The 22,589-nt window shown below is 45.6% G+C and overlaps 2 protein-coding genes across 19 annotated transcripts in view; one reads left to right on the top strand and one right to left on the bottom strand.

Moving 5' to 3' along the window:
• Positions 1-1,489: 1,489 nt before the first annotated feature.
• Positions 1,490-8,184, bottom strand: LOC149125171 (uncharacterized). The gene is made up of 3 exons (XM_089301785.1): positions 7,684-8,184; positions 5,245-7,329; positions 1,490-4,756 (listed from the first exon to the last, which is right to left on the bottom strand). The coding sequence occupies exons 1-3, from the start codon at positions 8,182-8,184 to the stop codon at positions 4,568-4,570; spliced, it is 2,775 nt and encodes a 924-aa protein (XP_089157911.1). The 3' UTR covers positions 1,490-4,567.
• ADGRL3 (adhesion G protein-coupled receptor L3) overlaps positions 6,392-22,589 on the top strand; it is an 868,573-nt gene continuing 852,375 nt past the window's right edge. For 17 of the 18 annotated variants that reach the window (XM_051819792.3, XM_089302717.1, XM_051819789.3 and 14 more), the window contains exon 1: positions 6,565-6,704. The gene's annotated coding sequence lies outside the window, so the exon portion shown is untranslated. Of the gene's footprint in view, positions 6,705-22,589 lie in introns of all 18 variants that reach the window. The other variant, XM_051819791.3, reaches the window with a different exon arrangement.

The following is a 22,589-nucleotide window of genomic DNA, read 5'->3' as shown; positions in this document are numbered from 1 at the left end:
GGCCGCCACGGCTGGCGCGCTGCTCCAATGGCAGAAGCCAGGTGCTTCTCCTGGTCTCCCATGGGGTGCAGGGCCCAAGCACTTGGGCCATCCTCCACTGCACTCCCGGGCCACAACAGAGAGCTGGCCTGGAAGAGGGGCAACCGGGACAGAATCCGGCGCCCTGACCGGGACTAGAACCCGGTGTGCCGGCGCCGCAAGGTGGAGGATTAGCCTAGTGAGCCGCGGCGCTGGCCGTCAATAGTTCTTACATGAAGCTCCACCCCCTTGGAATTCTGATCATGCCATGGCACATGAGGAGTCTGAGTGTTCTGCTCTGCTTGCTGCTTTGCAGACATGATTTAACCCTGATTATTCTGATTTCTGTGTACTTAGGTCCTGTAGCATTTAAGACACTGTCTGCTGATATTGGCTGAATATTAAAGAGCATTCTCTGGTGTTAAAAACTTGGTAGCTGTAAACATTTATATCTAGTTGAAGTAGGTAAATCATATAAAGGTGGCATTGTCTAGTATCTGCATTAGCCTTTCCTTTGGTTACTAAAAGAATATGCAATATATGCAAAGCCCAGACCAGGGTGGTACTCAGTTATGGGCTGAGGCAGAGCTCATCAATTTTCAATTGGACATATAACTGCCTGGAACATTGTACAAGAGATTCTGAGGATGGAATGAAATGGGAAAGATGCATGTGGAACTTTAGAAAAATGTCTTGGGGCTGGTGCTATGGCGCAGAGGGTTAAAGCCCTGACCTGCAGTGCCGGCATCCCATCTGGGCGCTGGCTCAAGTCCTGGCTGCTCTACTTCTGATCCAGCTCTCTGCTATGGCCTTGGAAAGGAGAAGATGGCCCAAGTTGTTGGGTCCCTGCACCCACATGGGAGACCTGGAAGAAGCTCCTGGCTTCGGATCAGTTCAGTTCTGGCCGCTGTGGTCACTTGGGGAGTAAACCAGCAAATGGAAGACCTCTCTCTCTCTCTCTGGCTCTACCTCTCTCTGTAACTTTCAAATAAATAAAATAAATCTTTTTTTTTTTTAAAGAAAAATGTCTTAGGTGCACATCTGTTCTTGTTCCCCTTTTATTTCTTGCTCCTGCAACGTAGATATTATTGTTAGACCTGAAATTAGGAATAGAGGTCTTGGGTCCTGAGCAAGAAGGCGGGAATGTCTGTTCTGGCTTTCGGTACTTTCAAGAGCCATAGCTGTCAGGAATCACTTACCTCTGGACTGTCACTGGACAAGATGCTAACTCCTGCTTGGTTCATGCCACTGTTATTTTTGTTTCTGTAGCTTGCATTCAAAATAAATACTGCCTAATGTATTATGTATCAGTTAAAAATTATTTTTTGCCTTAACCAATTTTCTCCCCAACTAATTGAGTACTGGTTTCAATCAGGCAGGACCACTTTTACTGAGAATGAATACAAGATCACGCTAAATACATATACCTTTTTTTTTTTTTTTTTTTTGACAGGCAGAGTGGACAGTGAGAGAGAGACAGAGAGAAAGGTCTTCCTTTGCTGTTGGTTCACCCTCCAATGGCTGCTGCGGCTGGTGTGCTGCGGCCGGCGCACCGCACTCATCCAATGGCAGGAGCAAGGTGCTTCTCCTGGTCTCCCATGGGGTGCAGGGCCCAAGCACTTGGGCCATCCTCCACTACACTCCCGGGCCACAGCAGAGAGCTGGCCTGGAAGAGGAACAACCAGGACAGAATCCGGCGCCCCGACCGGGACTAGAACCCGGTGTGCCGGTGCCGCAAGGCGGAGGATTAGCCTAGAGAGCAGCGGCGCAAGCTACATATACCTTCTACAGCATCCCCCTGTGTATAACAATTATGACTAGGTTGTATATTATTGCATAAAGTCCTTGTCTATATCTCAGCTTATTTCTGCGTAAATCTATGAATAAAAACAATACAGGATTAAAGGCATGTACAGTCTATGTGGGGTCTTCAACAAGTTCATGGAAAACATATGCTACCATTTAATTCAATATTCCATGAATTCTTTTTTGGAGAACCCCTGTATAAGTCAGTTGATACTTATTCTTTCCAGGACAATTGTGTCAATGTATATCACTAGCATAGGGGCACGCCTGTCTCAATACATTTTAAAAAAAATTATTTATTTATTTATTTGAAAGGTGGAGTTACAGAAAAAGAGAGACAGAGATCTTTCATGTGCTGGTTCATTCCCCAAATGGCTGCAACAGCCTGGGCTGTGCCAGGCCAAAGCCAGGGCCAGGAGCTTCTTCCAGGTGCAGAGGTCCAAACACTTGGGACATCTTCCACTGCTTTCCTAAGTGCATTAGCGAGGAGCTGGATTGGAAATGGAGCAGCCAGGACTTGAACCAGAGCACACGGGAGACGCTGGCAATGTAGGCCATAGGTTAACCTGCTATGCCACAGCACTGGTTCCCTCAATACATTTTTTTTCCAGAAACCTTTTATTTAAGAAATACAGACTTCATGCATTTCATAAATGCAACTTTAGGTGCAGAGTGATTCTTCCTGTTACAGTTTAGTAATGGTATATTGTTGCTATTTCAGCTAACTCCTTGGGCAAGCCTGAAACATGATAGATATTCGAATTGTATATATTCTTCGAAATTGGACCTCTAAACGCAGACCATATTTCCTTACATTTATTGCCCATTTCTATTTATTCTGTGAACAGATTGTCTTTTCTAGACTTTCATCCTCCTGGGTATCTTAGAATCTTATTGATCTGGAAAGCTTCCTTTGGTTAGGAAATTTTATGGTTATTAATGGAAAATATTTTAATTTTGGTCACCCTGTCATTATCAGATATTCAGCTTTCTTCTTTCATTGAGATCATTTTCCATTTGGTCAATCTTGAATTATTTTCCAATGCTAATGGCACTGAAGCTAATATTGCTATCTTTTTCAAAAACCATTCTTGCAGGCACAGAGCTACCTGGTATAATAGCATCTGGGCTCACACGTCATCTCTGATGCTGTCTTGCTTCTGAGAAGATGGTGTTAACTACAAGTGTAGCAAAGATGGCACAGGATTTATTTTATTTTATTTTTGCAGAAGGTTCACCTTAGAAAAACACTGGCAAGAGTCATGGATTTCCTGGCAGTGGAGTGGGATACTTCATATCTTAAATCAAATACAGGAGACTATGCCCATCACATTAAGAATGATTTGGAAGCATGAAGTATGAACCCAAAGTATAGGCATATGCTGTAAAATTTATCCCCTTGACAGCTAAATAAATTGTGTAAACAATTAACCTATTCTTTTTGTTGATTTTCTTTAAACATCAGTTGTTTCTACTTACCTTTTTTTGTTGTTGTTTTTTCCCTTATAATTCTCTTTGCAATTTTGCTTTCTCTGGTCAACTCTTCTTCAGCCAACACTTTCAATTGGCTATGCTTTGCTTTCAGTTGATACATCCCACATTTTGGTATCAACATTACCTCCATTTTGAAATTTCATTCTTCATCCTTCCAAGCCTTTCACATTATGATAAGGTTGATTCTAAAAACTGATCTATAGCTACTATTTGCATTTCTGCTACTGCCACTAATATCGTTTAACATCTATACAGCACTTTCATTCTATATATTTAAAAATGTTTTATTACTTTTCTAAATACAGCCATTAAGCACTTGGCAGAGGAATTAAGTAGCTTCTATTTTGCCTCCTTCACAAATAAGAGCTTCTTGTCACAACTGGCTAGAGTCGATTCTTTCTAAAACTATTTGTTTAAGTATCAAGCGACTTCAGATGTCAGTTTGTATTTTCTTTAAGTACTCAGGGGAGTTCATGGATGTCCTGTATTAGGCAAATTCAAGTAGTCTAACTTGCAACTGTGAACATCTAGTTGGCTGGAATTCGGCAACATCATTACATCACCTTTCCCAACCCCCACCTTTAAAGGAATTATTATGTGCAAAACGCTGTGGATACCTTTGCATGGTATACACCTGGAATCTGTATTCAAGAATGATTTTACCATCTGAGGAGGCATCCAGGTAAACAGCTGTTTACAAACAAGCATGAAGTAGGAGTTAGGGTAAATATACTATCAAAGTGTTCTGGGAGTACAACGGAAGCAGTGGTTTTTATTCGTATTTCTGTTGTGCTTTGGGTGTTTGGCGAGGCTGGGTAGGAAAGGTTTTGACAGTCACCAGCATTGGGCAAGGTCCTGTTAATGCTAACGAGGTTTTGGGTTCTTCATATGCGGGATTGGTCTCACCTCCTTGAAAGCTCCTGGAGGGCCTTAGATCATGCTGGAAAACTCACCACCACACACAGTCTGGAGAACTGGACTCTGTCACGCGCTCACTGGAGGCGTCCATCTTCATAACTTAGCATGCTGATATAGAAAATAATACCTGAGCCACTGGCCATCGTGGGATTTCGGAGCAGGGGGAAACCTTGGGAAGGCTCCACCTAACTCGCTCCAGGACACAGAAGGCACTTGGGGTCGGGTAGCGGGGCTCAGGAACCGGCCAAGGCCACGCCGCCGTCACCTCCAGCACTTTCCCTCTCCCGGAAGGCGTGGCGCCGGCTCCCGCACTTTCCTGCATCCCTAAGGATCATTTTTCTCGATGCCCTGAAATAAAACCATGGCCATCTCCACGGCCAGAGATCAGGCAAGGGTACTTCCAACTCCGCGAAGAACTTGCATGGGGAGGTAAGTTTGAGGGAACACAACCTGGTCCAGAGGCGGGGAACGCTTTGGGGCTCGGTACCTGCGTCGCGCAAACACACAGAATGGTCTGTACCTGGAGAGAGAGAGGAGAGGAGAGAGAGGAGAGAGAGGAAGGAGAGAGAGAGAGAGAGAGAGAGAGAGAGAGAGAGAGAGAGAGAGACTGGGGAGGGGGGAGACAGGGGAGGGAGGGGGAGAGAGGGGGAGAGAGAGAGAGAGACTGATTCCGGCAGGACTCCCCAACCTGAGATCCCAGGCTCACCTAGGGTGGGTGGGGGGTGGAGGTGGAGGAAGGGTGGGGGGAGATGGGGGAAGACAGAGAGGCAGGGACACCTCACAGCCGCGGGAGAGGCACCCTTTGTCTGACAGACCCGAAAGGGAGGCCTCCTGCAGCAGCCGCGCTCCGGCGCCCGCCTGCCCGCGCTCGCTGAGCTGCTAGGCGGAGCCCGCGCGCACTCCAGATCCGGGTTTTGCCGGCCGCCCCGTTCCCCCCCGCCCCACCGGCGCGAGCCCCCTCCCCGGGTCTCGCGGCTCGCGCCGCCCGCTCGCCCGCCCGCGGCTCACTCTGGCCTCGGCTCCGGCCCCGGCTGCGTCCGCCCCGCACAGGCTCCACGGCCCCGGCGCGCCCGCGCTCCGCCTGGCTCTCGGCGCGTCGCCCGTTCGCCTGCTGGCCCGGGCCCACTCGCTCCAGGTCCCCGGAGCGGGGATGCAGATGCTGCGGCTGGTCCGGGTGGGCGCTGCCGCCGCCGCCACCGCCGCCGCAGGCTTTCCCCGGACTGCTCGTTGCCTCCGCTCCGGCAGCCGCCGCCACCGCCACGACCACCACCAGCACCGCCGCCGCCTCCAGTGACTCGCCCCCTCCCCTTTCTTTCTTCTCCGTTCGCCTCCGTGCTCTGCCTGCGGGCGCGCGCGCGCGGGGGGCCCGGGCTGCTCCGCCAGGCGCTCGCGCGGGTGCGTGTCTGGAGAGCGCCAGCGCCACGCTCGCTTTGCGGAGCCGGAGAGGAGAGGCACCCGGCGGCGGCGGCGGCGGCGAGGGAGGCGAAGGCGGCGCGGAGCCTGGCCGCGCGATGAAGCTCCCACATGCCCGCGGCTGCCCGGCTCGGCCGGCGCGCTAATCACCCCGCGCCGGGGCTCGGGGCCCGGCCCCCGGGACGCAGCCCGCGGCCGCCCGGCGCCCGCTCTGCTCGCGCGCGTCCGCCGTGCACCGGGGAAGGAGTTTGCGTGGCTCTCGGCGCAGGCTGCGGGCGCGAGAGGGGACCCTCGCCCGGGAGAGAACCTCGGGAGGAGGAGGAGGAGGAGGAAGAGGAGGAGGAGGGGGGCTCGGCGGAGAAGCCACCCCTGGCCCTCGCGGCTTCCCCTACCTATTCCATCGCTCCCGCTCCGAGGCGGAAAGGGGAGGACGAGGAAGAAGAAGAGAAAGAAGGCGGAGGGGGTGGGGTGGGAGAACTGGATATAAAGATCGGCTGGGGGGATGGTGGGAGATTTTCGGTCTCCCCGGCAGCGTCTGTTCGTGAGCGGCAGCGGCGGCGGCGGCGAGAGGCGGCCCGGGCGCCCCGGCGATGACCACCGCGCGCTGGTAGCTGCCGCGGGGTCCCTCGGCGGCGGCGGCGGCCGCCGGACCCGGAGCCCGACTCCGAAGTTGGGCAACTGTGGACTCGCAGCGACGTCGCAGCCCTCCTCGCGCTCGGCGGCGCGTTCGCCCCCTTGGGGCGTGTGAGGCGAGGAACGCAGAGGAAGCCGGCGGCGGGCGCTCGCTTTCCCCCCACCCCCGTCCGCGCTCGGCGTCTCCATGGCTGTGTAGCCGAAGACAGGGGCGAAGACGGACTTTTCCCGTGCCGCTGCTTGCCCGGCGTCTCCGCCCGCTGCGGTCTCTGTGCGCTCCGGGCCGCGTGCGGTGCGGGGGGTGTCTCCGCCGGGGCCGCCCCGGCTCTGGCCCCGGCTCATGGCTGGATTGTGGAAACTGCGCCCGGCTGCAGGTTGTTGAGCGGCTGATGGGACCTCTCCGGGACTGGCGGCCACGAAAGGTAATGGATGAACCCCGCACTCCGCACCGCCGCGGGGGCCGGCCCAGGGGTGCGGGTTCACGCGCCCTCGCCCTGCCCGCGCCGCGCACTCTTCGGACCGCGAAGGGAGCCTCCCGGCCGGCGGGCGCACGCACGCGTTTGACATGGGCTCGGCGGGTTTTTTTCTTCCCCTCCTCAGCTGTTGGGCGATTTGGCGACCCTGGCGGGCGCGCGATGAAGGGGAGAGGGGACCCGGCGCGTTCCCGGTAGCCCGCGCCACGGAATAGGAACGGGTTCCACCTCGGAAATTTCCCCCTCCGCTTCTCACCCCAGTGCCATCCCCGGGCGGGGGCAGCAAGCAGACCAGGGGGGCGCGTTTTCTCCGCCTGGCCGGAGCTAGTGCCGCTGGCGGCGGGCGCGCGCTGGAGAACGGTCGGGGACCCGGTGAGCAGCCGGGCTGCGGGGTGGCGAGCCCGGCGCGGTCCTCCCTCGACGCCCGCCAGGAGCATCCAAGGTGGCCGCGATCGTCCAGGTTGCGGCCCCCGAGTCGCCCAGGGGCGCTGCCGCCCCGCACCCCGCGGGTTGCGTCCCCAGCACGGCCGTGGGGTTTCGCCCTGCGTGCCCGCGCTTTGTTAGGCGGGTTTGACTGGGGAAAAAGCTGCCACTTTTCATGGGTGGCCCGGGGCTGTGCTGGTGCTGGTAGCGGACACACTGGGCTGGGCTGGGGGGTGGGGTGGGGGCGGTGTTGCAAGAATCCGGGCGGCCACGGCCCCGGGTGCGGTGGGCAGAGCCTGGCGGCCGCGGGTTACAGGTAGGAGGGCAGCCACCTCGGGCACCCCTCCAGGGACGGGGCAGGCTCTGCGCTGCAGCCGAGACCCAGGCGCGGGTCCCACGTCGGAGCTCGGAGGCGGAGCGTGCCAGCCACCGGCCGTACGCGTGTGTGTGTGTGTGTGTGTGTGTGCGCGCGCGCGCGTGTGTGTGTGGCGGTTAGGGAGGCGACCCCCTTGGCCAGGATTAGCCCGTGTCCGTGTGCGCCCGGGGGCCGGCCGGGAGGTGAGCTCATGCCACCTGAGCGGAGCTCCCTTATCGCAAGCGCCCGCCATCCGCTTAACTGGAAAATCAGGTTTGGGGAGGCCGCGGGGGCCCCGCAGGGCTGCGAGCGTCCAGGCTCCCCCGGAGAGGCGCAGCTCGGCGGGATGCGTGCGGCGCGTGAGAGGCGCTGGTGCAGCGCTCCACGCACCTCGCCCGGGCGCCCATGAGGACCTCCTAGAGTAGTTCTCACCCGCAGACGGATGGAACGCTCTGAGAGAAGCCGGCTAAGCCCCGGACTCCGGGGTGGGTGCTCCGGCCCCTTCCCTGGTCCCCTGGTTGTATGGCTAGGGATAGCAGAGCAGTTGGGTGAAGTGGAGGCGCTGGAGCCAGCCTCGGTGTCTCCGCCCGGGTCTGCGTGCGATCCCTGCCTGCGGTAGTCAGAGCGCATTGTAAACAACGGTGCGCGCATCCCCGCTGCCGGGCCGAGCCGCCCCTGCCCGCCTTGTTTACTTTCCTGGGGGGGGGGGGGATTACTCATTAGCGAGGAGAAGCCTTCTTGCACCTCGAATTTTTGCATCCTTGCAGCCAGCTGCTGGGGAAAGGAGGCGACGCAGCGACTCTGGCAGGAAGGAGAAATTGTCTTCCGTGTTTTGCTCCGAAGTCACTAGGCAGTCTGCTAATTTTAGTGTCATATGGGCTGTCATCACTAGAGAATGTCAGGGTAGAATCTGCAGAGAAACTCCTCTTTGGCAATTTTTTTTTTTCACCGTGAGAATCTCCTGTTTCCCTGTGAGATTAAACAGTTTAGCCAGATTTCCCTAATACATTTTCCCATCTCTAATGATACTAAATACCAGGAAGTCTTGGCGCCCAATTTCTCTGTATGTGGACTACAAATAGACTCACTAGTTCTTTTATAGTATCACCAAAAGAGGATACCAGATAATTTGTGTAGGAGTTCAGAGGATATTTGTGTTGCACTCACTCGATCTTTTTTTCTTTTTTTTTTGTAACCAAAGCAAGGGTAAAGAATGAATGAAGATAACAGTTTCTAAATTGTTACTTTTGCACAGCTAAACTGCTTTTTTAATTTCAATAATCGAAGGCTACTACATTCTTAGTTCTGGATTAGTTGTGACTTCTTTGGTATTTGTTGCAAAGGGTTGTGTTCTAATTTTGAAAAAAGTGTGGAACTGTAAATGGGTACTTTGTTTTTTAAGTACAGTAATTTCTGGATTTCTTTTCGGAGGTCTTGTTCTCCTAAAAAAGTAAGCTGCAAAAAAAAAAAAATGACAATCATTGATGCTTGGGGTTATTCTGTTTTTAAAGACAGATTGCTAGTGGCCATCATCCTGGGAGGAAGCTTAGAGTTATGATTTACTTGGTGAGAACCTAGCTTCCTATATCTGCTTCATTGCTGGAGGCTGTGTGTTAAAGTCTTTACACTTGTGAATGCTTCCGAGGACTAAACAGTCCTTGCGCTCGCATTGCTGACTATCTGATCACTGTGATCCCCAGTCCTCAGGTTGGCAGATGGGGTGAGATCTGCTGTTTGTCTCCCAGCAGCATGTGTTTCCTGGCAGTCATACATTCCACAGGTCCTGATGTCATTAGAGCTGTACTGGACTGTCTTTAGCTGAAGGTGAATGTGTCAGAGTGTGTGGGTGCCATTCCTTTGCCCTTCTTGGTCACTAAATACTTGGTAACCTGCTCCTCTGGACTACATGGTTGACTGGACTATTGCTCCAGTCTCATAGTAGGTGGCCTGGTTTGTGGAAAGGTTTATATGAACTATTTTTGTTGTTGTTAAGATAGAGATGGTAGGGTGCAGCAGGCGTGCGGGCAGAAAGAGTTTTAAGCAAGCATGTGATTTGTCTGATGGGTAAATGCTTCTGGTGCCCTACTTTTAGATGGCTTGGCCTCCTCAAAAATATGAATGGAAGGCCTTTCAGAAATGATTTTTTAATTATGACCTTCTTACATTTTGCAGATTTACAGATTCCTTCCCACAGGGAATGATAGTAAGTATGCAACTTACAGCCTCTAGCTACTGCACCTGGTGTTACTGCTCGTACTTAGGAAGGCAGGCTTTTTATGAACTTGATTTACCTTTGATTCAGTTGTAAGCCATAGCCAAGGAAATCAGAAATGAATTGATGTTAGGCAAATAATAGGATGCAAAACTGAATTGTGTTGCAGATTGGGTTTGGGCCTCAGTAAGCATTGGTTGAAACTGTTTCAAAAGGACTGCTAAGGAGAAGTGGCAGTTACTGTTAAAAGTGGAGCATCTGACACTGAAATAAACAAGGAAAGCTAATTGTGATCTTTGTATTTAGGATTAGACAGTGATTTTGGGAAGATCCTGTGCAGCCTTTTTAGCGTGGCGTGAATGTCTAGAGCAGTTGGAATTGAAGGGAGGGGAAGTTCAAGATTTGCAAATAGCTATTTTGCCTTCTAGATTTGCATTACATCCAAAATATGCATTTGTTCACTTAGGGTGGAACCCTGAGACTGAGGCTTCATTGTAAATTAGCATTTGTTTGCCCTAAAAGACATGTTTACACTTAGATTACTGTTGCATTTATCTATTTCTCTTTTATGCAAATGCATTTTTGTAGGCTACCCTATTTTGTAATAAAGGTAAGATATTCAAGTGTAAGACCTCTGATATTTTCCCTTTGTTATCTTTGTGTGTGTGCACATACGTGTGCATGCACTTAGAGTTGTTGGTCAATGGAGAGAGAGAGATCCAGACTTTTCATTCATTGTGATTTCGGTGTTGATGCTTATTGGCATTTGAAAAAGTAGTGTGAGTGTGCCACTAGAGAGCATTTGAGTTCTAGATGTGCAGGTTTTTCCCTAAACTGTTTAATGTATTACTTTGATCTCAATCATTAAGATTTAAGTCTATTTCTGCATAAGTCACCGGTTGTAATTTTTGTCTTTGAATTGTGGAAAGGGCACATTCACTCACAAGTACAAAGTATGAAGAAAGAAAATTAGTTGCCCTATTTTGAAATACTTGAATTTTTTTCTTTCTTTTGGAGAATTACTTGAATCTTTTTCTTTATTTACTTTAATCAACACAGATTCTGTAGATTTTAATGAATCATGTCTTGCCTAGGTCTTATTGACAGTTAAAATGGGAACTTAGACTTAATGCTAATGAACGTCATAAGAATTGCATAGAGATATTAAAAGAACTTAAACTTCTCATTTTATTCAAGACTTTAAGTGGAATATTGTTAGTGACAATCCTGTTCGTATTGAAAACTCTGAGATGGCAAAATGAGTGTCCCCAAAATGTTTTCTGGGGAAGGTGGGGAACTCTGAGACCCTTTCAGAGGTTTTGCAAAGAGAAAACATTTTCATAATCATGCTAAGACATTAAATGCCTTTCACCCTGTTTTGTAACCAGTGTACAGTAGAGTTTTCCAGAAGGCATGGGACATGTGATCACCTCATTGCCCGTGGATGTATGGCATGCATATTCTTGTGTTTTCTGATTTTACCAGTAATTAATATGTTATAAACATTGATAGCTACCGACAACATAATCAAAAATCACTTAAAGTCATCAATTTGTAAGGGTGTCACAGATTCCTGGGGCCGGAAATTCTAAGAACTGCTCAAGGAAACCTTTCCAAGCTATGCCATCTTGTAGTCAGCAGTGCCACCAGTCTGGCCATATAAGGAGCCATCTAGGACAAGAAATCACACAGAGGTGCAAGCTGTAAAAAGATGCAGGCAGGTTGGATGTTTCATTTATTAATTACTTGTCATTTTTGTTATTCTGTGCCTAAAATTCTGATGTTTTAATGCTGGTCCTTGGTTTTAATTAAAAATTCCTTGGTTTTCATGCTGGTCCCCACTTGGTGAAAGGGAAGGTTTTGAGCTGTAGGTCTGTCTGCTAACCTGCTGACTGGAATGGAATGGCTGCAAGGAAGTCCAAAGGGAAAATCTCAAATGTGGGCCCCAAGTCTATGTATTCTGACATCTAGGAGGGCAGAAGAGTGTTGAGGTGAAAGGGTGGGGTTCTGGAATGTGTTTGTCTAGGTTTGATAAGCTATTTGATTCAGGCGAGATACTTGATCTCTCTGTCTCATTATCCGGTTATATTTTAGTGGGTTTACCATGGCACCTAACTCACATATTGTTGTGAAAATTTAATGGGCAAGTGTATGCAAAGTGGTTAAAATAGTTCCTGGTGCATAATAATAAAACGTAATTATTTGTTGCTGTCACTTTCATCATCATCATCATCATCTTGTCAGGTCTCATGAGGGTCCTGGGAAACTTTAATCAATTTCCTATGTGATTCAGAAATGCAGTTATGTTTCCATCAATTAATTGCTTTACAGTTTGTCTTAAAATGTTACTTAATATAAAAGTTTACATAGAAGGTAATCCTGGCTTTATTTTACCCTTGCACTTTAAACCTCACAAAAGGTTATTGGTATTTTTTTAAATAGGAAGAATTAATAAAACACCTTTGTTAGCTTGAGCTAAGTTTGAAGTTGGGTAGTGAGTTGAATGCCTAATTAAAACTAGATTTCAAAGACCCTAATTGAATATTTATGTATCTGGGGAATTATTAGGGAGGAAATCACTTTTCTGAAGTGATATCAAGACGGCTCACTACACTCTTAATCTGTTAATCACTGTCTAAGCACCACAACAGGCCATTTGCAGTGAGAAGGATCCTTGGGGGTAATTACAGAGTCTGGTTCTGTCTGTCAGTGGTGAGATCCCTCACTAGTACAGGAAGTTCCACACAAGTCTGGTTTCACTGGATGCTAACATCTAGCTAGAAATGACTGAACACTTTATAGATAGATTTATAAATTACTGTGCATGCATGTGTGGGGTGTGATGCATGGCATGGCTTGGTATCATTTCTGATCCAAACCTCTCAGTAGGAAGTTACTACTTTAGCATCTACATTCTCCAGCCCTTTGGTTAATCCTGCTTGGTGTTGTAGAAACTGAATCATACACCATAGATGGGCATAGCAGGCCACTGTTTAGGAATCACGGACTTCGCTATTCCCAGTTGGTTTTTGGAATGAGAGACACTTGAGTACCACATGCGAGTGTCTAGTTCTTTCATCTCTGTAAAACAGAGATGATAAAAGCCACATTGCCCATGTAGGGAGGGGACTAATAATTAAAATGTACCGTGTTGGGGTGGATATTTGGCCTAGGAGGTAAAATGCCAGTCAAAGCATCTGCCATACATATCGGAGGGTCTGGGTTCAGTTTTCAGCACCAAGCTTCTAAGTCCAGTTTCCTGTTCATGCAAGTTCTGGGAGGCAACAGTGGTAGCTCACTTGGTTGGGATCCTGCCACTTCCCTGGGACACCAGGATTGAGTTCCTGACTCCCAGGTTTGGCTGCAGATAGGTGGCTATTATAGGCATTTGGGCATGTGAACCAGAGAATGGTAGCTCATTCAGTCTATGTCTTTCAAAAAAACAAAAAACCAAAAATTACCTGCAGAGTGAACATTTAGTGCATGGTACCTGTTATTACCACCCATAGTGTTATAGAAATGTCCTTGACTACTTTTATTAAGAAAACTCAGCTGAATCAAATATATTTTCTCAATTGAAGAGTTCTTGATGATCTATGAAAATCAGTAGCATTTTCTTAAGAAGTTGAGAAAGGTGTCATGTTTTCTGTCATTTCCATGTTCCTTCCCTCTCTCTTTTTAAACTTTAAATGCCAATTTCTGAGCCCTTTCTCTTATTCTTGGAATGTTGTTGTCTGCTACTAATTCCCCACCCAAAGTCATTTTGACAGAAAGAGATCTTTGATGTCCACCAAGTACTATGTCTGAGTATTGACTTTAAATCAGGCAGGTATAATATGGAAAAAACAGCTCAAGACATTTTAAATTAAAAATCTAATCACCTTTGCACATGGTTTTTGCAGTTTTTTGAGCTTTAACTGCATCAGAATTTTCTAGAGTGTTGTAACCAAAGCACGTCGTCATAAATGTCCTAGATTTCAGGATTTCCACACTTTTCAACGATTTATAATGCCAAAGTTGAGGTTCTCATGAAATTGTTATAAAATGTAGATGGACCCTTTAAAATTCAGTTCTGAAAATTGCTTTAAAGATGAGTAGTTTTGCAGTTCTTATACATAAGTTCAAATTGCAGAAGTAACATCTGTATTTCAGTGATAGCTGCCAATAAGAGAAACTACTAAAACATGTGAGTTTTGCCTAAAACCATCCAACGTCTGTGTTAAAAAGAGTACAGTGTAGCAGGTCATACAGATGAGTGAGAGAGAACATTGCACAGTGGACAACTGACTTGCTAAGTTGTCCCAGTCTTTAAGTGTTTAAACTATGACTCAAGGAAAGCCAAGTGGAAGCTGTTTGATCAGCTTGTGTTGGTGTTTACGCGCCCTGCCGAGGCAGAGCGTGTTACTATTCAGGACAGCCCCGGTGGCTCCCAGTGGTCTGAGCCTGGAGAATAGGGGAGAGACTGCAGCCCAGTTTTTGATGTTCTGCATGGGTGGGTAACCTGAATACTAAAATGCATTCCATTGACAGCTGACCCTGTAAGAGGTTTTTCAACAAGTCTCCTGTTTTGTTTTGTTTTCATTTGGTTGTTTTTTTTTTTTTTCGTCCCTTTTCTTTTCCTTAAGCTCTTGCAAATACTTCTGGGTAAGAGGAAGTGGTCCTGATGGCTGGCCATCTTTTTTTTGTATGAGATTTTATTTCTGGCAAGAATGGAAAGGCTCTGCTGGTTTACATGAACACTTTTGTTTCAGAGTTTCAGTGTTCTTGATTTCTCAGTAGCTGATGGTTGTTGTTTGAACCTTGACTCAGAATACTGATCATGGCCTCAGGGAATGGAGAAAGAACCTATTGAGAAGTGGTTTTGTGTTAGCATCGGCATGCATCTATCTGCAGCCTTTCTCTTCTTATGTCTAATGTTCAGTTGGAGTTGTTGAGTGAGTTTTTATCAGATTGTTGAGTGTAGCTGACTTTGGACACAGAACTCAGGCAACCAGCTTCTTTTAAGATAATACACAGCAATGTAATTTTTTGGCAATTTCAGTTAAATTTCATCTTCATTTTCAGTAAATTTATGCATGAGAGTAAAATATTATTTTACATTCTGAAATGATGCATACGTTATGTTAGCATCTCAGTTGTCATATATACTTACATTCAACTTTAGAGGTTTACAAGAAGGGGGTATTCATTATTTCTCGTCTAATTGCAAAGACACCTCTGGCTAGCTTTAGGCTGAAATGATTAATGTATTGGGAAGTTATTGTGCTTGGTATTTAAAGAATCTTAGGGACAGATGGGGGTTTATGCAGGCATCGGAAGAAATTAGCACGAGAAGAACACTAGGCCTCAGCACATCCTTCTTTCTGACTCCTGGCATTTTCCCTTTCACCACAGTGTAACGGAGATCTCAGCTTCACACCACTGTGCTGTCACCAGCTTGGTGGAATCAGGAAGGAGACTCTGGTTCCTCTGAGGACAGACAGATAGTGTAGCTTCAAGATGGAGATGTTGTCCACAGTGAAAAGGAAGAGAGCCTGATCATATCTGTGTCCACAACAGTGATTCTTTGTGAACTGAGACAAATCTGGTTTAGGAAAACGGGTTAGGAAAACTGTTAAAATTGGTTTGCTGTCTTCCTACAAGCAGCCAGAGTAGAGTAGTCTTGGAAAGTGGTTCCCTACTCCCTGGACCCAGAAAGTCCAACGAAATCATGTACATCAGACAGATGCGTAGGTCCAAGTCTTCAGGTTCATTTCATGAACACCCAGGTCATCTGTGAAACTGCTCCAGTCATCAAGTTCTGACTATGTGCAGAGACACTGGACAACTGAAGGGTCACTATGCGCCACTCCAGCCTGGACACAGGTTTGGTGGCACAGAGAGTGCTGGATTCTTCCCATACATGCTTAAAAATGAAGACAGCAATGGTGGTTTTACAGGGTTAAATGTAGAAGATCTAGGCATAGAGTATATGCCTGTGAACAGAGTCCCCAAGATGTGCCATCTGATGCTGCTCAGTTAACTCTTGTAAGAGCCCCACTGGCTACTGAAGTACGGTCCATACTGAAAAGGAACAAATTGTTTTCCAAACCTGAAGTTGATATAGAATTGAAGAAAAAGTTATCCTAGAAGAAACTGAAGAAACAAAAACTTATGGCATGAGAATAAAAACAGCATAAAATAAATGCAAATAGAAATCAAAGTAGAAAAAAATAGGTTTACAGATATGTATCCACCCATCTGTTTGAGACATCTCATTATTTTACACTAGCTAGTGTACTCATTATGTCATGCTTCTGATGGGAATATGTTGATTCAAGTAAACCTTCTGTTTGGAGGCAGAGTTTTAGGAATTGCATCAAGTAGGGCTTTTTAAATAATTGAATGTAGATAAGTTTATACATACCTGCAGAATCTGGGGAAAATATATGTCAACATAGGCAATAATGATGTTATTTAAATGACAGACATATAATATGAATTCTTTATTACAAAAACCAGAGTCTGAGTAGTGTTGAATGCTGACACTTTAAAGATACTGTTTGTACGGGATACACGGCAGACTCACAGAATGGCAAATGCCCTAAATAGCACTCTGGCCTCAGAGTCAGCCCTTAAGGCATTCGGATCTGGCTAAAAAGCCCATGAGAGTTTCGCAGGCATGGAAAGCCAAGACATTGTGGCAAAAAACAAACCAACCAACCAACCAACCAACCAACCTAAGTAAAAGATCTCTGTGAGTGAGATCCCAGTGGAAAGAACGGGCCAACGGGCTATCAAAGAAGGAGGTACCTTTCTCTGAAGGGAGGAAAGAACTTCCACTTTGACTATGGCCTTGTCTAAATATGATAAGAGTCGGTGAACTCAAGAGGCTTCCATAGCCTTGGCAGCTCATGACAAGAGCCTAGGGTGATTACTGATACCATAAACAAGAGTGTGAATTGTTAAATCAACAATGAGAGTCACTGTGCACTTATTCCTCATGTAGGATCTCTGTCCTTAATGTGTTGTACTATGCGAATTAATGGTAAAACTAGTACTCAAACAGTACTCTATGCTTTATGTGTCTCTGTGGGTGCAGTCTGTTGAAATCTTTACTTAGTATATACTAAGTTGATCTTCTGTATGTAAAGAGAATTGAAAATGAATCTTGATGAAGAATGGGATTAGAGAGGGAGTAGGAGATGGGATGGTTTGTGGGTGGGAGGGTGGTTATTGGGAGAAAAACTGCTATAATCCAAAAGTTGTACTTTGGAAATTTATATTTATTAAATAAAAGTTTTTTTTTTTTTTTTTTTTTTGACAGGCAGAGTGGACAGTGAGAGAGAGAGACAGAGAGAGAAAGGTCTTCCTTTGCCGTTGGTTCACCCTCCAATGGCCGCCGCTGCAGCCGGCGCACCGCGCTGATCCGATGGCAGGAGCCAGGAGCCAGGTGCTTTTCCTGGTCTCCCATGGGGTGCAGGGCCCAAGCACCTGGGCCATCCTCCACTGCACTCCCTGGCCATAGCAGAGAGCTGGCCTGGAAGAGGGGCAACCGGGACAGAATCCGGCGCCCCGACCGGGACTAGAACCCGGTGTGCCGGCGCCGCAAGGTGGAGGATTAGCCTATTGAGCCACGGCGCCGGCTCTGTAAATAAAAGTTTTAAAAACAGATACTGTTTGTATAAATATGGAGCCCTCTTAAACTTACTGTTCTTTATTTTTCTTTACTAAAAATGAGAAGTTACATTGAAAGTCCATTGTCATCTTTAAAGACCAACTTAATACAAATAGTAACTTAAAAAGATAATTTGGGAGAATTTTTGAAGATTAGGAGCAGCCTTAATTAGAACTCACAAGTATAGTGATTTTCTTTGTTGCAAATCCTTAAATAAGAAAGAGGACTAAAAATTAGTATGCTGTCAACATTGCATTCTTATGACTTGAGATATTAGGTAAACTTTGTGAGTATTTCTTTTCTTAGAGCATTTGATTAAATGTGTGATCTTATCTTGCTGAAGTAGCCTGCTGGGCTGCCGAAGGTAGTGTTCTGAAATGAAATTTGCTTCGAGCTTTTGAGCAGACACTTATTCAAGACCTTTCTTGAATAATAGATGTTTGTGAGATAGCGGTGGTGTGTGTATGTGTGTTTACTTCCTTGAATTTAGGGGGTGTTGAGATGGAGCAACAACAACAGAAGTGTAATGGAATATGAAAGGAGGCACTAGGTTTATGAAGGGGACATGAAGCCAGTGTATTACAAATCGATGAACAGTTAGTATGAAGGTCTCAAGGTATCCATGTCAGAGGACCGTGTTAGTCCATGTTCTTTGGGTGATCTTGCCATGTTCCTTTCTTGCTTCTGTCTCTTGGCTTGGTAGATGTTATTCTGGAATGCATTTTTGCTCCTATCCTACTATAGATCATGTATATATGCAGGCATGCTTCTGATTCTGTTTGGAGGCCAGTAGTGGCTGAATTTTGATTCCCATGCATTCTTGCCAGTGTAGCATATTATACATTCTGAAGATCTTATTCAACATAGTTTTAATGATTGTGCTACATACTTACATCGAACACTTGTGAAATATAAGAGAGAGGTATGTGAAGTTAAAACAGAAATCCCTCAGCATGTGGTAATGCAGTGATGAACCACAGGGTTCACAGAGACTATTTCATACTTAGATTTTTGCCTTGATTACCCGTATCTGTATTGTGTGTGTTTTAATGGACTTGAGATTAAACTATGCAGTTGGTATAATTCTCTCCAATTTCCCAGTACCATTAATTTTTCTCAAAGCATCATTTTTAATATAGTAAAATACTTCATAGTGTGGATACACCATGACATATTTAACCATTGACTTATTCATGTGGGTTGTCATTTCTTTTGCTAGGATAAGTGATTTCACAATGAATACAAAAGTGCTGAAAGCTCGGCCAATTTTCCTGCTGTTTCTGCAGCACAGATTCCTTGAATACATTTACTAGATCAAAGAGTAAATAATTGCTGTTTGACTTTTACTACTTGGCTACAGTGATGCACATACATCCATGCCCTCTGCATAATTGGTTCCCTGAACATTTTTTGGAAATTCTTAAGAATACCTAACTCTCACATGCTAATATAGTCTGTAGCTACTAACTCTTGGTTATGTAGAGTTAGTAACTTCTATCAACTTTTTGGCAATTTGAAAGAGTTACTAATTCTCGGTTATATGTACACCAACGTATAAAATCTAAGGTCAGCAGAATAGTCCATAATAAAGACAAGACTGTGCCTTGCATCTCAGAATTTAACAGGATATTGTCTGCCATCCACTTTGGGTCCCCATAAACTTCCTTAGATTCTTACTTCTCAGTGACTCTCTTTTTTATTCAGTTCATCTCCACAACATCAACCTAAGAGAGACTGTGTTAAGCAGACCTCTCATGAAATAAGATTATTATTCTAAAATTTAAGTATGAAAAGTGGGATAAAGTACAAGTAAAACATGTTTAAAGTAAAGGAAATTGGTCTATGCAAGGAAACTGAGGTCAGTATTACAGTGTGTACACGCACAGGTTTTCCTGAATGTTGACTCAATTGGAGATCTGTCTGTAGGAGTAAAGTCAGTAGTGCTTTGGAAGTATTCAAGTAAAATTCAAGAGCAGGTGCTGACACTGGCAATAGTAGGTTAAGCCTTTGGCTGCAGCCCTGGTATTCCGTATGGGTACTGGTTCATGTCCTAGCTGCTCCTTTTCTGATCTAGCTCCCTGCTAATGGCCTGGGGAAGCAGTGGAAAAGATGGTCCAGGTGCTTGGTCCCCTGTACCCTTGTGGGAGACCTGGAAGAAGCTCCTGGCTCCTGGCTTCAGATTGGCTCAGCTCAGGGCCTTTGCAGCCACTTGGGGAATGAACCACTGGATGGAAGACCTTTCTGTCTATCTCTCAATTACTCTGTCTGTAACTTTGCCTCTCAAATAGGTATATATTAAAATTCAAGAGGGAAACAGTATGTATATTATGCAACATTTTAAATCCTGTTTATAGTAATGCCAGTGCCTCCTGAATTTGATTTCCTTGGTTCATTCTTAGGTTGGGGAGACTAATGATATATTTATGACATCTGCTTCCAGGTGTCTATTTTAGATGTATTTCTAACAGTCAGATTAGAAACCTATTCTACTTTCCCTGTCTGAGTTATGCTTAAATCTGCAGCAGAACGTATTTATGGGATAGAGTTTAATGCTTGATAAATAAATGATTATATAGATGCATGAATGTGCTTTATGGACCTAGAGGAAACAGCTGAACATGAAAGCAGTTTTGGAAGTTACTGTTGCAAGATAAATTTAAGTGCCACTGAATTCGCTCTCTATGTATATGTGCAATAATAAAGCGATAGACGAGATCTTAAAAGGTACAGTCTTAGTTTCTACAGTTCAGTATTCCTACAAAAAAAAAAAAAATGACGTTCATGTCAAGAATTGAACTGATTGGCCCAAAGTGACCTGGCAGGTTTGTAGCACATGTTGCTCACTCTGAACAAATTTCTTTGTCTTGCTCTTCCAAGTTCTCATTTCTGATTTCAAGCATAATGTTGGCACTCTGTCATTGTATCAGATTAATTGTATGACTTCTGTAGGTCTGTTTCCTCTGTAAATAATCATAGGATGTGGGGACTGAGGGGGCTTTTCCTCTCTAAAACATCCATGAGATAAAGTGAAACGATTAAACTCTTTAGAGTTTTCAAAAAAAGCTTGATGCAATAGGTAGCTGATTTTATATGAATGTTCATATTTCTTCTTTGTTGATGAGCTAAGGCACAGTATTGTATGTGATGATGCCATATTTTTTTTTTTTTTTTACAGAGTGGACAGTGAGAGAGAGAGAGACAGAGAGAAAGGTCTTCCTTTGCCGTTGGTTCACCCTCCAATGGCTGCCGCGCTGCGGTCTGCACACTGTGCTGATCTGAAGGCAGGAGCCAGGTGCTTCTCCTGGTCTCCCATGGGGTGCAGGGCCCAAGTACTTGGGCCATCCTCCACTGTACTCCCGGGCCACAGCAGAGAGCTGGCCTGGAAGAGGGGCAACTGGGACAGAATCCGGAACCCTGACCGGGACTAGAACCTGGTGTGCCAGCGCTGCTGGGCGGAGGATTAGCCTATTGAGCTGCGGCGCCGGCCGATACCATATTTTAAGACTAAAATATGTTAGATGTGTTAGATATTCTTATTGTGGTAACTTGAAGAAAAAGTAGCATAAGGACAATGCTTTGTATTTAAAAATGTTAAGGATTATGGTAAATTTCATTTCTCTGTTATTAAGCATAATAGTAACTTAATATTTCATAAGAAATCATTTGAGGACTTGATTATTTCTTATTAGCCTTCTTTCCCTTATGTTTACATATTAAATAACTTTAAGATATAGAGGCTTGATACTATCTCTTATCAAGGCATTTTCAACATCTCTTATTTATAAAGCAGAAATGAATATATTGTCAAATACTGTGTTCACTTTTATTCCTTTCTAAAAAAGATGGTTAAAATTATTTACATCAAATTATTAGAAATCATCTTTCTTTGAAGATTTATTTTATTTATTTGAAAGGCAGAGTGCTAGAGACAGGTAGAGACAGAGACAGTGAAAAAGGGAGAGAGAGCTTTCATCCACTGGTTCATTCCCCGAAAGGCCACAGCGGCTGGAGCTGGGCCTGACTGAAGCCAGAAGCCTGGAACTCCATATGGATGTCTCATGGGCATGGGGGCCCAAGGACTTGAGTCATCTGCCAGTTTCCTAGGCACGTTAGTATGGAGCAGGATTAGAAGTAGAGCAGCCAGGATGTGAACCGGTGCCCCCCAAGACGAGATGCCAGCCCTGTAGGACGCAGCTTAACCCGCCATGCCACAAGGCCAGCACCTGCTAATTGCATTTTGTTATGCATTTCTCAGATGATCTTTACTGTCCATTAAAAACACATGGAGAGAAATAAAAATACAGTAATAAAAAAAGCATAGGGATGAGAATTAAAGAAGAAAAGTAGAAAGAGCATAATTTTGGGAGTCAGGAAAGCGGGATTCCAAATTTTAATCTGTGATGCTGGCAAAGTTACTTCTGCATGCTTTAGTGTTCTCAAGTGGTGAACAGGGCAGAAACAGTTCACACTGTCTAGGTGGATGTTAAGTGATTACTAAATGGTAGCTTTTGTTAATTTTTTCACTCATCTATTGTAGAAGCTGGCACTTTATCCTGAGTGGGCCCCAAAGTGTCTCTGCTATTTTTTGAAGATCTCAGATGATTAGCTTCATGAGTTTCTGTGTTTTATCATTCATAGGATGGATGCTAGGGATACAGAGTAGAACATGGCAGAAGAAGCCTGACTTCATGGCATTTGCAAAATTATGGAACTAAAAAGGTATTAAGCAGCATATCTCTTACTTCTTTAGTTACAATTGTGATAAGTGGTACAGAGTATAGGTTCAGATGGTCTGAGACTTTAGCCACAGAATTGATCTTCTCTGAGTTGGAGGTAAGCGTGAACTCCCTGACAGAACAAGGAAGCTTGGGAGTGAGAGAGGCAGGTGGAGGTGGCAGCCGTGGAGGCGTGCTAGTCCTCATTGCATTATCTGAAGGGCTCATCCAGGCTCCTTGGACTGTGGAGGCGATTAGTTGAGCTGAGTAAAGGAAGGAAAATTGAGTGTTGCTGCTTGACTTGACAATAAGGACAACAAATCTGAATTTTTCATTTTATAAAGGAACAGGGAGAACATTTCGAGTCAAGTGTTAGCTGTAGCGTTGTATTTCACAAAATCATAAAATAAACTATTGGCCACAAGCAGTAGACATTGAAGATTAAAGATGAAGAGGAATAAAATCTATACAA

This window comes from Oryctolagus cuniculus, chromosome 8 (assembly GCF_051225735.1).
Source record: "Oryctolagus cuniculus isolate XC-2025 breed Fujian yellow rabbit chromosome 8, ASM5122573v1, whole genome shotgun sequence".
NCBI classification, from domain to species: domain Eukaryota; kingdom Metazoa; phylum Chordata; class Mammalia; order Lagomorpha; family Leporidae; genus Oryctolagus; species Oryctolagus cuniculus.
Note: the sequence above shows the minus strand (reverse complement) of the source record. Positions and strands in the feature narration are given on the sequence as shown.